Source organism: Mycteria americana, unplaced genomic scaffold (assembly GCF_035582795.1).
Source record: "Mycteria americana isolate JAX WOST 10 ecotype Jacksonville Zoo and Gardens unplaced genomic scaffold, USCA_MyAme_1.0 Scaffold_53, whole genome shotgun sequence".
In the NCBI taxonomy this organism is placed as follows: domain Eukaryota; kingdom Metazoa; phylum Chordata; class Aves; order Ciconiiformes; family Ciconiidae; genus Mycteria; species Mycteria americana.
Window position 1 is genome coordinate 222,054 of NW_027445639.1, and position 13,731 is coordinate 235,784.

Consider the following 13,731-nt stretch of genomic DNA (forward strand, 5'->3'; position numbering starts at 1 on the left):
AACACCTCTCCACCTAGTTTAGTACTAACCAGAGAGCGCGCCAAATAAGAGAAGTTTGCAAGCCCCAGTGACTGACAGCGGCATTAAGAGCAGACAGGACAGGCGACCTGCAATGCTAAATGCTCTGGTGTACTCCTACAGATCCCCTTCCCCAAAGAGATTCCAAGACAGTGACCAATATTTCACTAAGTGAGGATGAAGAAAGGATGCATTTTTTAAAATATTAAATATGATTAGTTTTGAACCATAAATAAGAAACTAGGTTCATACAGATATGATTAATCTTGATATGAATACATAACTATCATAGATATGAATCATATATCATGAGCTATATATGAATATTCATATCTATATATGGGTGTCTATATAGAGATATGATTTCATCTTGATATAAGAAAAAATGTTTACAGTAAGAATAATCATTCACTGGAACAAACTCCCCAGGGACGTGGTAGAGTCCCCATCAGTGGAGGTTTTCAGGATGTGATTGGTCAGGGTGCTAGATAATCTCGTCTAGGCTCCCTTTCCCACAAAAGGTTGGACCTTTCAAGGTCCCTTCCAGCCTGGGCTGTTTTATGATTCTATGATTAGTTCTTTCACTAATGAATTCCAGAAGTAGGGATTTAAGAAGCTAGTACTTCCTCCTCATCACAATGGGCACTCAGGTATGCCACAGGCATGGAAACACCAGCAGCAAAAGAGGGGATCCTGAAAGGAACTGGGCTGGCTAAACTATGGAATGCAACAGGACAGAGTCCCTCTGGAAATGCAAACATTCAACTTCTTAGATAAAGAGAAACAAAATTAATATTGGACAAAGGTACCGAGCCTTGAACCATTCCCAGAACTGGAAACAGGACAAAAACCTAGACATGGAAGTCCTGTGGATTCAGCTGGAATGCATGACACTGAAACACATTATATTTCTTCCTCTCTTCAGCAGTAAAGAATTTTTATTCCTATTCTTATTGATTCTTTTTGTGTGGTAAAATCATTGGTATAGTCATTCATTTTGCATCATCCTGACTACAAAATTTCACTTGGAAACTCCTCTCAGCCCAATAACTTCTTACTGTTCTAAAGGTCCATTTTAGCCCATCGTTTAACATACAATTAAAAGACTGAAAGGACTGGAGAATTAACAACTCTCTTCTAAAATCTCTTTCAACTTCGTGCTGCTAAGGGCAGACAGCACAGTAGGAGAGCATTTGTCCAAGGTGACACTGAGATAAATGGAAAATTCTTGCACTAAACCTAGCATCACTCATTTTAAAACATACAAGCATACATATCTTTAAGTACAGCAACAGTCTAGAGGACAAAACTCACTGAGGACCTTGATGTTGAATGCAGGAACAAAAGCTAGGTAGCTAAAGAGAATTCCCATCCATGAACAGAAACTACCACATTTGAAGTGGAAGCAAAACAACAGAATTTAGTTAACTAAAGTCTGAATAAACTCTGTCATGTTAGCCCCAGTCAACAATCCTGAATTCAAGTAGAACAGGTGAATGAAAAGGCAGTGAGAAAGACAGTGAATGGAAATCTATTTTACAAGAGAATACTAGAAGAATTTGCTTTCTTTAACCTAGCAAAATGAAGGCTAGAAGGAGCTGTGACTGATGTCCACAAAAATATACCAAGGACAAGCAGACAAAGGGTCAAGACAGCAGGAAAGAGATTTTTCAAGATAAAATATAATGAAAACAATGAACTAACAAATGCTAGTTCACCTTGAAAGTAAGTTTTCTAATCATTCAAGAAGTAGAAATCTGGAGAAGATTTTGGTTTCTCCCAGTAGGAGGAACCTCAATGCGTGCACACACATCGAGTAACAGGAGGAAACAATCTATATTTAATAAAAAGTTTGACTGACTTATGAAATAGAATATAGTATCTGGTTGCTAGTGGTGGTAGGAGACTTGACTTCAGGATTTCTTCCAAATAATCTGTTATCTTTGTCATAAATTTAGTTTGCAGAAATGGCAACCTATCCCAATCCTGCCTCATTTCAGTTCCCGGATCCAAGCTGGTGACTGTCTTCCATCACAAAGTCTCAAAGCTATTCTAGGAGTTATCTTTCTCTTCTATTGACACAGTCAGAAAATACTATTGAGCTTGCAAATAGGGACCAGTTTTTAAAAGCATGCAAATGCTTAAGCCCCATTAATTTCTACAGGGGTTATTTTAATGCTTGAATTTTTTGTATAATCCTCGTCCTAAGCAGCAAGACCCATATGTGTTATATACACTGCATTTTCCTATTTCAAAAGCGAAAATCAGATTCACAGTGGAGTGTTTTGTTTAAACACGGTATCTTCTCTCTCTGTTAAAAACACTCCTCTATTGCTTTCTGCTCTTTCTATTTGAGAAGGCAAACCAGATGACTGTGCCACACTCTTAGAGCGGGAAAAGGAAACTCTGCAGATAGTTCTGCATTTGTGTGAGAAGTCATTCCACAGTTTGCTACTTGGTCTTTAAGAAAGCTCCAGATCAGATAAAATTTGAAGTTGACAGAGAGTGATGTATTTCGATGAATAAGCAGCAATCATACAAGTAATCTCTATCACTTTGTAGGTGAATCGTATTCAAACTGTGCCTTAATAGACCTGAATGCAAAGTTGTACATCTACAAGAGATTACAATCCCTCCCTCCAAACCATTGGAGGGTCACAGCATAAGAAAGAATACTAAGGGCCCTTCAGCCCAGTAGGAAAAGGTTATAAAAACATTCCTGTGGCAATAAATTTAAAGTTAGACAAACTCAAACAGAAAATATGGCATATTTTTCCTTGCTCAATAGGAACTTTAGACATTTAAAAAATTAAATGAGAGAAAGCAGAGTGTTGTATCTTTTCATAAGTTTGAGAGAACTCTGCTCTGTCAGAAAGTATATTCTAGTCAAGCCAGCAGAGCAAATACAGGTGACATGATCCTTCTTGCATTTTACAGGAGAGGTTTATTAATCTTTTCAGGGTTTAAAATTTACAGGTCACATTGCAGGAAAATCAGATTTGCTACATAAGAATTCTAAGCCTGACAATATCCTTATGAGTACTCCATCTCACCCAGTAAACAATAAAAACAGACCAAGGTGCAGAGGTCCAAGTGTAAAGGCAGCATTGCAGCACCATCACCAAGATGAACAGGACTGCTCATGATGGCAGGGCATCCCAATGCTATGCACTAAGTGGGCCAACCTTTTCAAAGTTGAACCCCCTTAACACTGGATGCTTCAGGACCAAGCTGTGCTGTCACAATCTGCCTCTGGCAAACAGTAATTGTGGTGCCAAGCATGAGGCCTGCATTCAAACACAAATGGTAATATTTCTGAGCAATTTCCACAGGACAAGACTCCTTTAAGGAGAAGACTTGACTCGCTTCTGACTCCGAAGTGACAGGATATGACATCTGAGCAGAAGCAGCTGACAGGATCTTTTGCACCCTCCAGCAAGGAAGTCAGGGTACTTTGAACTTCTAAGATCAGCCCAGCTTCTTCCTAGGGAGGGAAATTAGCAGCATATCCTTTCTAGATAGCCTTGTGCAGCTGGGAGAAAGCTTCACAGAAGCAAAAACCTATAAAACTCCTCAGTCAGCACAAGTTTTGCCAGAGCAGAGCCCTTCATGACTCCTATATTTTCAGGTGCTCTGCAGAAGATGGGTTAAGCCTGGGCAAACACAGAAGGATGACATCAGCCATTACTGCAGACAAAGCAGCATTGGTCACTTAAACAGAATTTGGGACCCTCTTTCCACTATTATCTTCAATCTGCACAGCAGCTCTTTCTGGACTATTTCTTCAAAAATTATCTGAAAACAGACTCCAGGTGCAACCTCGTGCCTTCAAACAGCAGCTCAATACGCTTCTTTTCTCCTGCAAAAGCCTCCCTACAACCCAGATACAGCCATTTCTGCAGTGCAGATGGAGACTGAGACAAAACATTGGGAAAAGAGTCAGCAGTGGAGTCCAGATATCCACTATCAGATATCACATGTTTTAACAAAATTATTTATTTCACTGTAGTAGAGTCCCATTGGCACTAATAGCTAAAGGACCTCTGGTAGTACCAGCTGCATACACAGCACCAGGCTCCCTACACCCTGATGCTGGAGTGCTGACAGAAGTTAGGCAGATGTCTCCAGCTCTACTCTGGCAAGGTTAGTCTTCGGTTCAGGATTATGGTTCAGGCTTAAAGAACACACAATCAGTAGCTCCTTCTCTCTAAGAGCTGTATAAAATTATACAAGGAATGTGATAGCAGCATTGTGAACTTAAACTGTGCTGCTCAAGGGGCACCAGGCTCTCCACTCTGCAATGGTCTTGCTCAGTTTCATCAGACCATTGGTTTAGCTATAACAGGCTCTTCTCAAGGACATGAAATCATCCCTGGAAACAGCAGGTAGATGCTATTTCTGGGATCAGTCCCAAGCTAATTCTCTACTCAGATGCTACGTAGTCTTTAAGACCCTGAATATTTCTCCTGTTTACCTATTCACTGAGAGGCACATGCTTTTCACAGCCAATGTGCTAGGAAAGGTGGCAAGGGCACCCCTCTCAGCATGAGTGAGGTGTCCCAACTGCACAGTGCCCAAGTTCAGCTCTCACTTACTACACTCTGAGCCTGAGTCTCCCAGTTTGCTTTCACTGATGTTTCTGGAGACTGAATCTTCCACATGAGCTGCTGCCCTGGTAGGTGCCCAGCATGATTCCACTAAAATGACAGAATATCATTGACTGGAGAGCTCAGCAACCATCCACTGAGCTGAGCACTTCCCCAGAGCTGTAGGACAATCAGCTGCTTCCCAAAGCTGGTCTGTTCTGGGGCAACTTCAGCTACCACCACCCATCTGGTGGATCTCTAGTATGCTTGTCCTTGGGAGCTGCACTACCACGTTACTCTTTACAGTGAGGGAACAGATCTGCACAAAGAAGACTGCACTGCAGGGACACCAGAGCAAACCTGGGGCCTCTAACCAGCTACCCTCTCCAGCCACCACAGAGAAGTTCTAGGCAATTCCATCAGATGCAGGTGGAGCATGAGCAGGAGCCAAGGAAGAGGCAGGCAGACTGTTTCCTGATACAAGACTGAGGCTTCCTGGGCCACTGCACCTTGAGGAGCAAGAAAACTCTGCAAATGGAAGATGACGTCTAACATGTTCCTGGAAAGAAGGACCAAGAGCAGTGATTTCCAAAATGAGGGATCAGGAAGCACCTGGCTACACTCAGTTTTGCCTCGGAGTGACAGAGAGCTATGCAAAAGAGAAACACAAGAAATATTAATACATTTTTCAGTGATCGAGCTAAGATGGACAAATCTTCAGGACACACTAACAGTGGACCACGTATGAGCCAGCTCATGTTTCCCCTGAAGTGGAAAGGATTTGTCATCTCCCTCCCAGAAAGTCTTACTCCAAAACCAAGAAAGAAAAGCCTCCATTTTACACCTGAGGGAGTAGCAAAGAGCCAAGTTCACAGAGACAACCAGGCCAGCACTCTCACATAACGCATGGGTCTGGTACCATTGTACTGTCCTAAGGGAAGAAACCTTCATGCAATCTGTTAGTACTGGCAACAGTTTCTGCCTCTTGCCAGTGGCAGAAGCATTCTGCTTCCAACAGTTCCTCGGAAACACTGCCTGCAGAAAGCCCACTGACCCAAAGGACCAGGCAAGCCTACTGAAAACTTGGAAACAAATTCAGGAAGTTAATCATAGTCAGAGTATGAGCTAAGGCAGCAAGACACAGGACTTTAAACTTTGGCGCAGAACACCGCGCACGTGCCAGGGGCTTTACGGGCCCTCTGGTGCCACCTGCCCCTTTCTGACATCCCGAAGTGCTGCGTGTGAAGACCTGAGGGGGTTCTACAGTGAGGGCTCCATGAGATGCATGAATCATTAGCTCAGGTCCACCTTTCTCATGCAATGGCACACTGTCCTGAGTTAGATCCTCCTCCCTCTCCCAAAGGGTCATACACAGCACTCAGCAGATTCCTGAGGCCTCTACTCCTTCAGGGTTACCCACCACTCCCAGAAGTATGCATGTATTTTCTTCCACCTTCTCTTTCCTCAGTGCACAGCAAATAGGAACTGAACTTTCCACCTCAGCCCCCTTTGGTTTTTTTACATTTCTTCCATCTCACTCCTGATCTGCAGCAGCCATTCTCACCTCAGGTATGGAAAAGTAGGGAAAGGAGGTGAAAGCAGGGGAGGAAACAATCATGTGTTTGTGATCAGTCAGGTCCAGAAGCCACTTGACCCAGAGAGATCAGAGTTTCCCCTACAACAATGGGTGAGCCTGGGAAGCAAATCAAGCAGACTGAATGATTTTTGGCAGAGAGAGAACAGTAGGAGTGGTACAGACCTCTTCCTCCTCAATGCGAGCAGGTTCAATCAGGAGATTATTGGCTTGATCAAACGACACCCCCTGTTAGGACAGGAACCAGCAAAGAGGCATGCGGATTAGTGGAGCATAAACCAAACCCGCCACCACTACCACCACCACCCAACACACAAACGCACACCATTCTGATAGGTCTGGCCACACAGCACCAGAGCAGACCCCACTCACACCACTCCTGATTACCACCTACCAGCGAATACCAGCGACAGGGCTGCTCCCGGGGCTCACAACGTGCAGAGTGTCAGCATTCTTTGGCCCAGGTAACTGGAAGCTGCATCTTTAAGGCCATATTTTGTCTGTGTTGGCACTCTGAGGCTGTGACCACCAAGCTCACAAGCTGAACACTATTAGCTGATTTCACTCCCTCTGTACCAAGTCATTCAGTGAAGAAGGAAGGATTAAACAACACAGGAGAAAAGCACAAACAGACCTCTGGTGCCACCCAGCTGCTGCACAGGAATGAAGCGATCCCAAATCAAACTGCATTGATCCCTCCTGCAAAGGGAAGAGCCTCTGGTGGAACAGTGCATCCTGCCAGACGCCCAGGGATCCTGCTCCCAAATGCAGGAAACTTAGCATTTCTCTTGAAAACCAACTGCCTTTGCAAAAAACCCTCTGGTTTAAGGATTCAGCCTCCTGCACACCCTGTCCTACCTCCTTCTTCAATGCATGTATGCAGCACCTCTTACTTGAAACTCCACTGCATAGGGACACTGCTCCCCACATACCCACTTCTGGAAGACAGCTCAGGAGGCAAGCTAATAAATCTGCCTTCATGAAGAAGGCATCCAACCCAGCCCCACAAAAAGGAAAACTGTGATTTCCAGGCAGAAGACTTAGCCAATAACAAAGGTAACTTTCTGATAGATACACCAAACCTGTGGTCTCAACACCTATGTAGGCTTTACAGGTTTTGCCAATGGGTCAGTGCATCCTCAGCTTTGAGTCCCTAACTAAAATAAGCTTTTTGGGTGAGGGCATTTCCCAAGTATGGCAGGTCTTGGATGAAGGGGACTCAAGATGGCTTCACACATTCTTACAAGCAGCAGCAACTCTTTTTCATTCTGAAGAACTTCACAAACAGTAAGGAAACTACATGCCTCATCCCTAGGGAGCAAGTTACGAGCTGTATCAGCTCAGATACAGCAAGGCAAGCATCCACTGAGAAAAAGGCTCCAAAGCAAACTTGAGTGCAAGAACCTTCCCCTGAGCAATCTGAACTCCAGCATGGGGTGGAAATGATCCCAGCAGTCTGGAGTGTGTGCAATAACAGCAAGAACAGATTTTACTCCAGCATCTTCCACCAGTTCAGAGACCCACATCTCACCCATGAGATGTGCTGGTGTCAGACTGTGATGGAGATTCAGCCACATCCTAATCCCTGCCTGCCAAGTACACCTCACAAAATCATCACACCAACTTCAGTAAGAACTGGTCTAACCTCATGCAGCGTGCCTCATCAGCATATTCCTATTTCACTGTGAGGATCTTCCTCAAACAAGAATCTCTGTGTGTCCCTAACCAAACATGGTGATTCAGCTGAGTAGAGCCAAGGACCTCCTATCTCATCAGCCCCCAGCATAACCAGCAAGGCCCATCGTGGCCCTATGGTCCATGGTAATGGCAAAACTCCAGAGCACAAGTTCCCCTAAATCCCAATGCACACTTCATCAGACTGCATCTGCACTGGGGCAGGCACAGGGTGGAAGCAACGGGAAGGGCATGCTCCTGTCTGCTCTCGCTACCCACTCCTCTCCAGGAAGCACTGTGGCAGAAAGACAAGTGTAAGCAACCTGAACATAAGCCTGAGATTAGATCCATCCAGGGATAAAGCTCATCCTGTTGCAAATGAGGTGCAACAACCAGCAAGCGAGGAGGTGACTGAAAGGAATGGAAGAACCTGTCAGTGATGGGACAAAAGAACTGTTCTTGCAGCACAGAACACAGCATCACACATAACGCGGAGGGTGCAAGAATCTGGGTACAGCACAAGGAGTCAGACATAAGCAAGATGGCACAGCTCTTGGACAATCATATGAGCCCCAGAACGAACTTCAGCTCTACCACCCTCAGCATGTCTCTCCTGAAGTGCTGGAGCCTCTTGCCAACATTTTCATTGGTACCACATCAACCTGGTTGGTAGTTCAGAAGTAACAGAAGGGAGGTCTGGCACCTCTCTGACCTTCCCCCCTCCCCACAAGACCTTACCTTCACTGATGGCTGAGCAGATAAAGCTCCATTCTTTCTGTCATCCTCATCCCATGCTTCCTCCTGATCCTCAGGCTCTGTGTTGTTATTGCAGCCTCCTAACTCCTCTTCCTCTTTGGGGACTCCATCACTGTTCAGCCCCTGCAGGAGTGCCACCACTGCCTCTGGCTTGGGCAGTTTAGTTATCTTAAAGTGTTTCTTATAATGGGGCGTGTCCTTGCGGATAAGCCTCTGCTTCTCCATGGGGAATGGACGCTCTTCATCTTCATCCTCATCCTCACTACGTATTAGTGTGTCCTCAGCAAAATGTACAGTGGGCTACAATGGCAAAGCCCCAGAAAGGTTGTGAACCTCAGGTAACAGCGATATCTGTCCCCCCACTACCAACTGCTGTCCCCCCACTACCAACACAGGCGAAGCCAGTGTCCCTGCTTTTGTGCTAAAGAAGATGCAGCAATACATGTTAAAATGTCACCATACTTGCCTTTTTCCATATCAGCTCCTTCACCCAGACACATCTTCTGTCAGCTCCAGGGATTGAGGGAACTCAAACCTGTAACTCTGATTTTACCATAGTCTCTGTCTGGCTCCCCCACTGTCCTTCCTAGTCTCCCATGGACCCAGCTCCCACAGGCTGCCTGAATCTCTACTTGCACTTGGCTTCCACAGCCTCTATTTGCCTCCAGTGATGACCAAAACACACTCTGTACATCCATTTACCACTTTCTCTGAAACTTTCAAGTCATTCCACTTTTTATCATGACCCCGCTGCAGTTCCTAGGCTCCTACCTCATTGTATTCCACATCCACATCTTCCTCCTCTTGGTCAGCAGCTTCCTTATGCTCCTCTTCAGCTCTGGGCTTTGCCTCCTTCTCCAGCTCCTGTATCTCAGGCACCTGCCCATTTGGCCAGCTCCTCTCTCTCTCCTCTCCCTGCTCCTCTCCCCTAAAGTCAGCAGAGGCAGTGCTGTTGGAAAGGTGGGAGTCCTCACTGCGATTTGACATGGTGCTCAGCCTCTTCTCCTGAGAAGATGATTGTAAAAGTCAAGATGGAAACCAAAGGACCAGATGGAGTCATGTAGTGTGACTGGTGTGAGGTGGGGTATGATCCAGTACCAAAAGAACCAGCTTTTTCTTCAGGCTGCCCACTACTTTCCCTGCCAAGCCTGCTGCATCTCACCTAGGTCCACCCCTGTTCTACCATCTGTGTAGGCATTTATTCTTAGTATCACACCTGGGCAGCAAGATGCCTCCTCTGAAGAACTCTGTTCCCATCATTCTTTACTGAGAATATCAGAGCCTTCTTTTCCTCTCCCTGTGTTATGACAAAAGTGGTACCCATGCACACAATTCCCCTTATGCCTTTCTCTGTCTCCTGGTTGCATCTCTTGCTCTATCTCAGTGGCCCCAGGTGACACCACAAGGCAGATTCCAACCTTGAAATTCAGGCAATGCATGCTCAGTCCCTTCCAATCCTTCCCAAAACTAAGTTCTTTCTGCCCAGCTTACACACACTGCCTCCCCATTCCCCAAGTTCACTCCATGCTCTCTATGGTTATCCATTTCTTAGTGAACAGCACTCACTTCTGAGTTAGGAGAATTCAGGTCTGTGTCAGGCTTTGCAGCATATACCTCATTGCGCCGAACTTCAATCACTTTCTTCATAACCTTCAGTTCACTGGGATGAGGGGTTGCTCTGCGCTGTAAGCCCTACCAAAGATAAACACTCAGAGCAGAAGATTCAACAGTCAGAGCAGCATGTGCCATGCCTCAAGACTGAACCACTTCAAATAACATGTGTTATCAGAGTGCTAGAGCCCCGGCTGGACATGACCTAAATGTCACGTTGCAGGATCTGTTCTGGGCCTCTCCACTACTAGAGCCTGCAGCTGAGAAGAGGAAAGAAATGGAGGCAGACACCACTTCTCAGAGCTTGCTCTCTCTCTCTCTCTCTCTCTCTCCTGCTCTCCATCTGACAGAGGGATTGGGAGGAATTATAGAAACGGGAAGTTTTAAATTGTGCTTCAGGCTTAGTAAATGAGAAACTGTCAACACCAAAATCCCTAGAGGAACACACAGGTGGAATATCTTCTTAATCCCTCTGGTGTTTCTTAATGTGTCTAACAAGTCCGTATGCTACCAGAATTTGTGATGCTTAGCTAGTTCCATCCCAGCTAAGAGTCCAGAAAAACAGTATTCTAAAATTAATAACAATGTTAAAAACAATTTAAAAACCCCCACAAAACCTCCAAACACCAGCAGCATACACATGCTGCAAGGACAGATGCAAATACAATTTATTAGAAGGATTCAGATCTCAAGAGAATCTCTCTCCACAAGATAAAAAGGGAAAAAAATCCTGCAGGAGGTTTAAACCAACAGAGTACTTGCTGAAAACTGAAACTTTTATCCTGCCTTTTGCATCTGCAATTAAAGCAAAATGATTTTCCATAGTTTTTGAGGCTGTCTGCCTACAGTGTTTAGCTACTTTAGTAACAGGATACTCCATAGCACAGGCTTGCATCTGGGTCTGTGCTTGGAGGGGTGGAGATTGCCTGGCTTAAGTCTGGCTGTGCAGCTCTTCCCCATGAGTGGGATCAACTAAAATCCAGTCCTGACAGTGCTCTCACTATTAGGATCTCTGGACTACCCAAATGCTCCATGGGCAGGTTTAGCAGGCACAGCTCAACTCCCATGGGACAGCCATCAAAATGTAAATCTGCACAAAGGCTCTCAGGGACTTCTCTTTTATACCTGCTTGTCTCCTCAGGGCACCAAATGCCCTTTGGACTCCAAAAATATAGTACATGTCTGCAGCAGTATTACAGGGTGAAACATGAAGACCATAATGGCTCCCCATCTTAGGAAAGAAGTTTATGTTGTGCCTATGTTTCCATAGGGAGCTAACAAGCCTTCAGAAACTCTTCTTCTTACCCGTCTCTCCGCTCCAGACTCCTCTTCATCATCTACTTTGGGTTCATCCAGGAACTGAATCACACTGACTCTGTTTAAATTGGTGTCCGTCCAGCTCTCATCCACACTGTTCTGCAAAAGATTCTCTGAGGAGAAAGATAACACAGTGAGAGCTACTGAACAAGCAGGGTTGTAGGCTTGGATGAAAGGCAGTTCTCAACCCATTAGGGCACGTCTGTTGTATCTGCCCATGGCATCAAACCACAGAGGCCTTGAGGACAAAGGATGTAGCTTCCAGATCTTGTCACCTCTTGTACATCTCCCACCAGATCTATAGCAGCCTCTACAAAAGGACCTGAATGGTTCAGCTCTAGCACTCCTTACCCAAGAACTAAGAAAAAAGGTAGGATTAAGGCACAAATCAGAAGTATTGACGCAAGAATACCATCATGACAGGAAGCAAACCTTACAGACAATGAACTACTCAGTCAATAGATCAAAGCAGAAGACTTGAAGACTAGGCTGCAGCTCCTTTACCACCTGGCAGAGAAGCAATTTCTCAGTTTTAACAATCTCTGCCTTGGAAAGTTGCCACCAGCCATTCAGGAGCCTAGGTCTGCTACAAGTATCACAGTAACAAAGAACAGTCCAACCAAGCAGAGAGGAAGATTCAAGGCATCTTCCCTACAGCACTCTCCAGAGTACATGGTACTGCAGTGTTCATAATGCAGTCTCTTACCTAGGCTAGGAGAGGGCTGCTGGGGAAGCAGGTAACAAGTGAGAACTTTTTCTCCTGTCTTTTCGTCATCCTCTGTTTGGAATTTCAGCATGGGCTGGGACTGATTTTCTGCCAGCCACAGGGCTTTCAGGTTAAGATTTGTCAAAGCAAACGGCAAGTTCTGCAGTCTGCAAAAGAAAAGAACTGCTGGTTAAATTTACTTGGTAATAAAGGAACCTCAACTCAGCTCCAGACTGCCTCACCTGCATTGGAGAAGGACAGAGCCAAGCCAGTGCAGGATCTCTCACTCTTATCCACACCGAGGCAGCTGGCCTGTGCTGCATATGGCTCTGCTACAGCCACAGACTGGACTCCAGTAACCCACCTTCATAAGTTTTTAGCAGAGGACAATTCCCATCAACGTGAAAATGCTGAACTTTGAAGAGGGGTTTGAAGACAGAAAAATTATGCTTTCACGGACCAGTATACAGAGAGTGTTCCAAACAAGCTCTGGTTAGCTTCCAGCTGCTACAAAAAATACCAGCCTCAGCTAACAGAACTGCAGCTAAAATCTGCAGAATCTTTCAGAACAGATCACAGATATTTTCACACTGTGGGGTTGTGCACATCATAAACAAGGCTTTGGCACCAATGTCCTGAGGACTGATGACACAAAACTACAAAATCTGCAGGAAGACAGTGGACCAGGGATTTCCCCTGATCTTTATTTCACACATGGCAAAATGCCCCCACACTTCTGCATTAGTTCTACCCTGTATTCAAGTAACACAGAGAAGGGCTTAACAGGCAAAGCTTGAGACACACACACCCTCTTTCCAGAGCCCTAAGCAGCCAGTCTGGGCTTCTCCAAGCCACAGATCCTGGGATCAGCACAGATCCAGTGTCTCCCAAAACACACCAGGGCCCAGCCCATGCTGCTCCTTCACAGCAGCCTTCTTAGGAACAAGCCTACAAGCCTGTTTACCCTTCCTGCTGCTGACCTGTTCCCGGCCACATCCAGGACGTGAAGCTCAGTGGTGTTGGCAAGCTCTGGTGGCAGGAGGGCCAGGCGATTGTCTCGCAAGGATAGTACATTCAGATTGGCACAGCCTCCAATCTCAGCTGGAAGGGATGTTAGCCGGTTCCGATCCACGTTCAGGTTTGTCAGCTTCACCAGCTTGCCAAGGGACTTTGGTAAGGCCTAGGAAGGAGATGATTCAGTAGTTGCAAAAGATAAGAGCAGTAGAATAAAGGCATAAAGGTGTAAAGCCCTCTATCTGGGGAAAAAAAGCTGCCTTCTGTCCTAACAGACACATTTTCAATAACGTTCTCACCTCAACTTTGGGACAGATTTTCCCTCAGGTTCACAGACTGTTACATGCCAACTCTTCACCTCAGCACAGCACACTCAGAACACCACTGGTCAAGATTTTTCTCCTGTTCATCTGTCCATTCCCAATACTTGTGTTTTAACAATCAAATCATGAGCA

The 13,731-nt window shown here is 45.4% G+C and overlaps 1 protein-coding gene across 45 annotated transcripts in view; it reads right to left on the reverse strand.

Moving 5' to 3' along the window:
- The window catches only part of SCRIB (scribble planar cell polarity protein), a 123,726-nt gene that overhangs the window by 73,155 nt on the left and 36,840 nt on the right, over nucleotides 1–13,731 (reverse strand). For 44 of the 45 annotated variants that reach the window (XM_075490305.1, XM_075490303.1, XM_075490323.1 and 41 more), the window contains exons 10-16: nucleotides 13,243–13,442; nucleotides 12,263–12,429; nucleotides 11,545–11,669; nucleotides 10,195–10,320; nucleotides 9,400–9,633; nucleotides 8,611–8,928; nucleotides 6,364–6,426 (exon numbers count right to left, since the gene is read on the reverse strand). In XM_075490305.1, the coding sequence (XP_075346420.1) occupies nucleotides 6,364–6,426; nucleotides 8,611–8,928; nucleotides 9,400–9,633; nucleotides 10,195–10,320; nucleotides 11,545–11,669; nucleotides 12,263–12,429; nucleotides 13,243–13,442 (1,233 nt within the window). The remainder of the gene's footprint in view (nucleotides 1–6,363; nucleotides 6,427–8,610; nucleotides 8,929–9,399; nucleotides 9,634–10,194; nucleotides 10,321–11,544; nucleotides 11,670–12,262; nucleotides 12,430–13,242; nucleotides 13,443–13,731) is intronic. The other variant, XM_075490309.1, reaches the window with a different exon arrangement.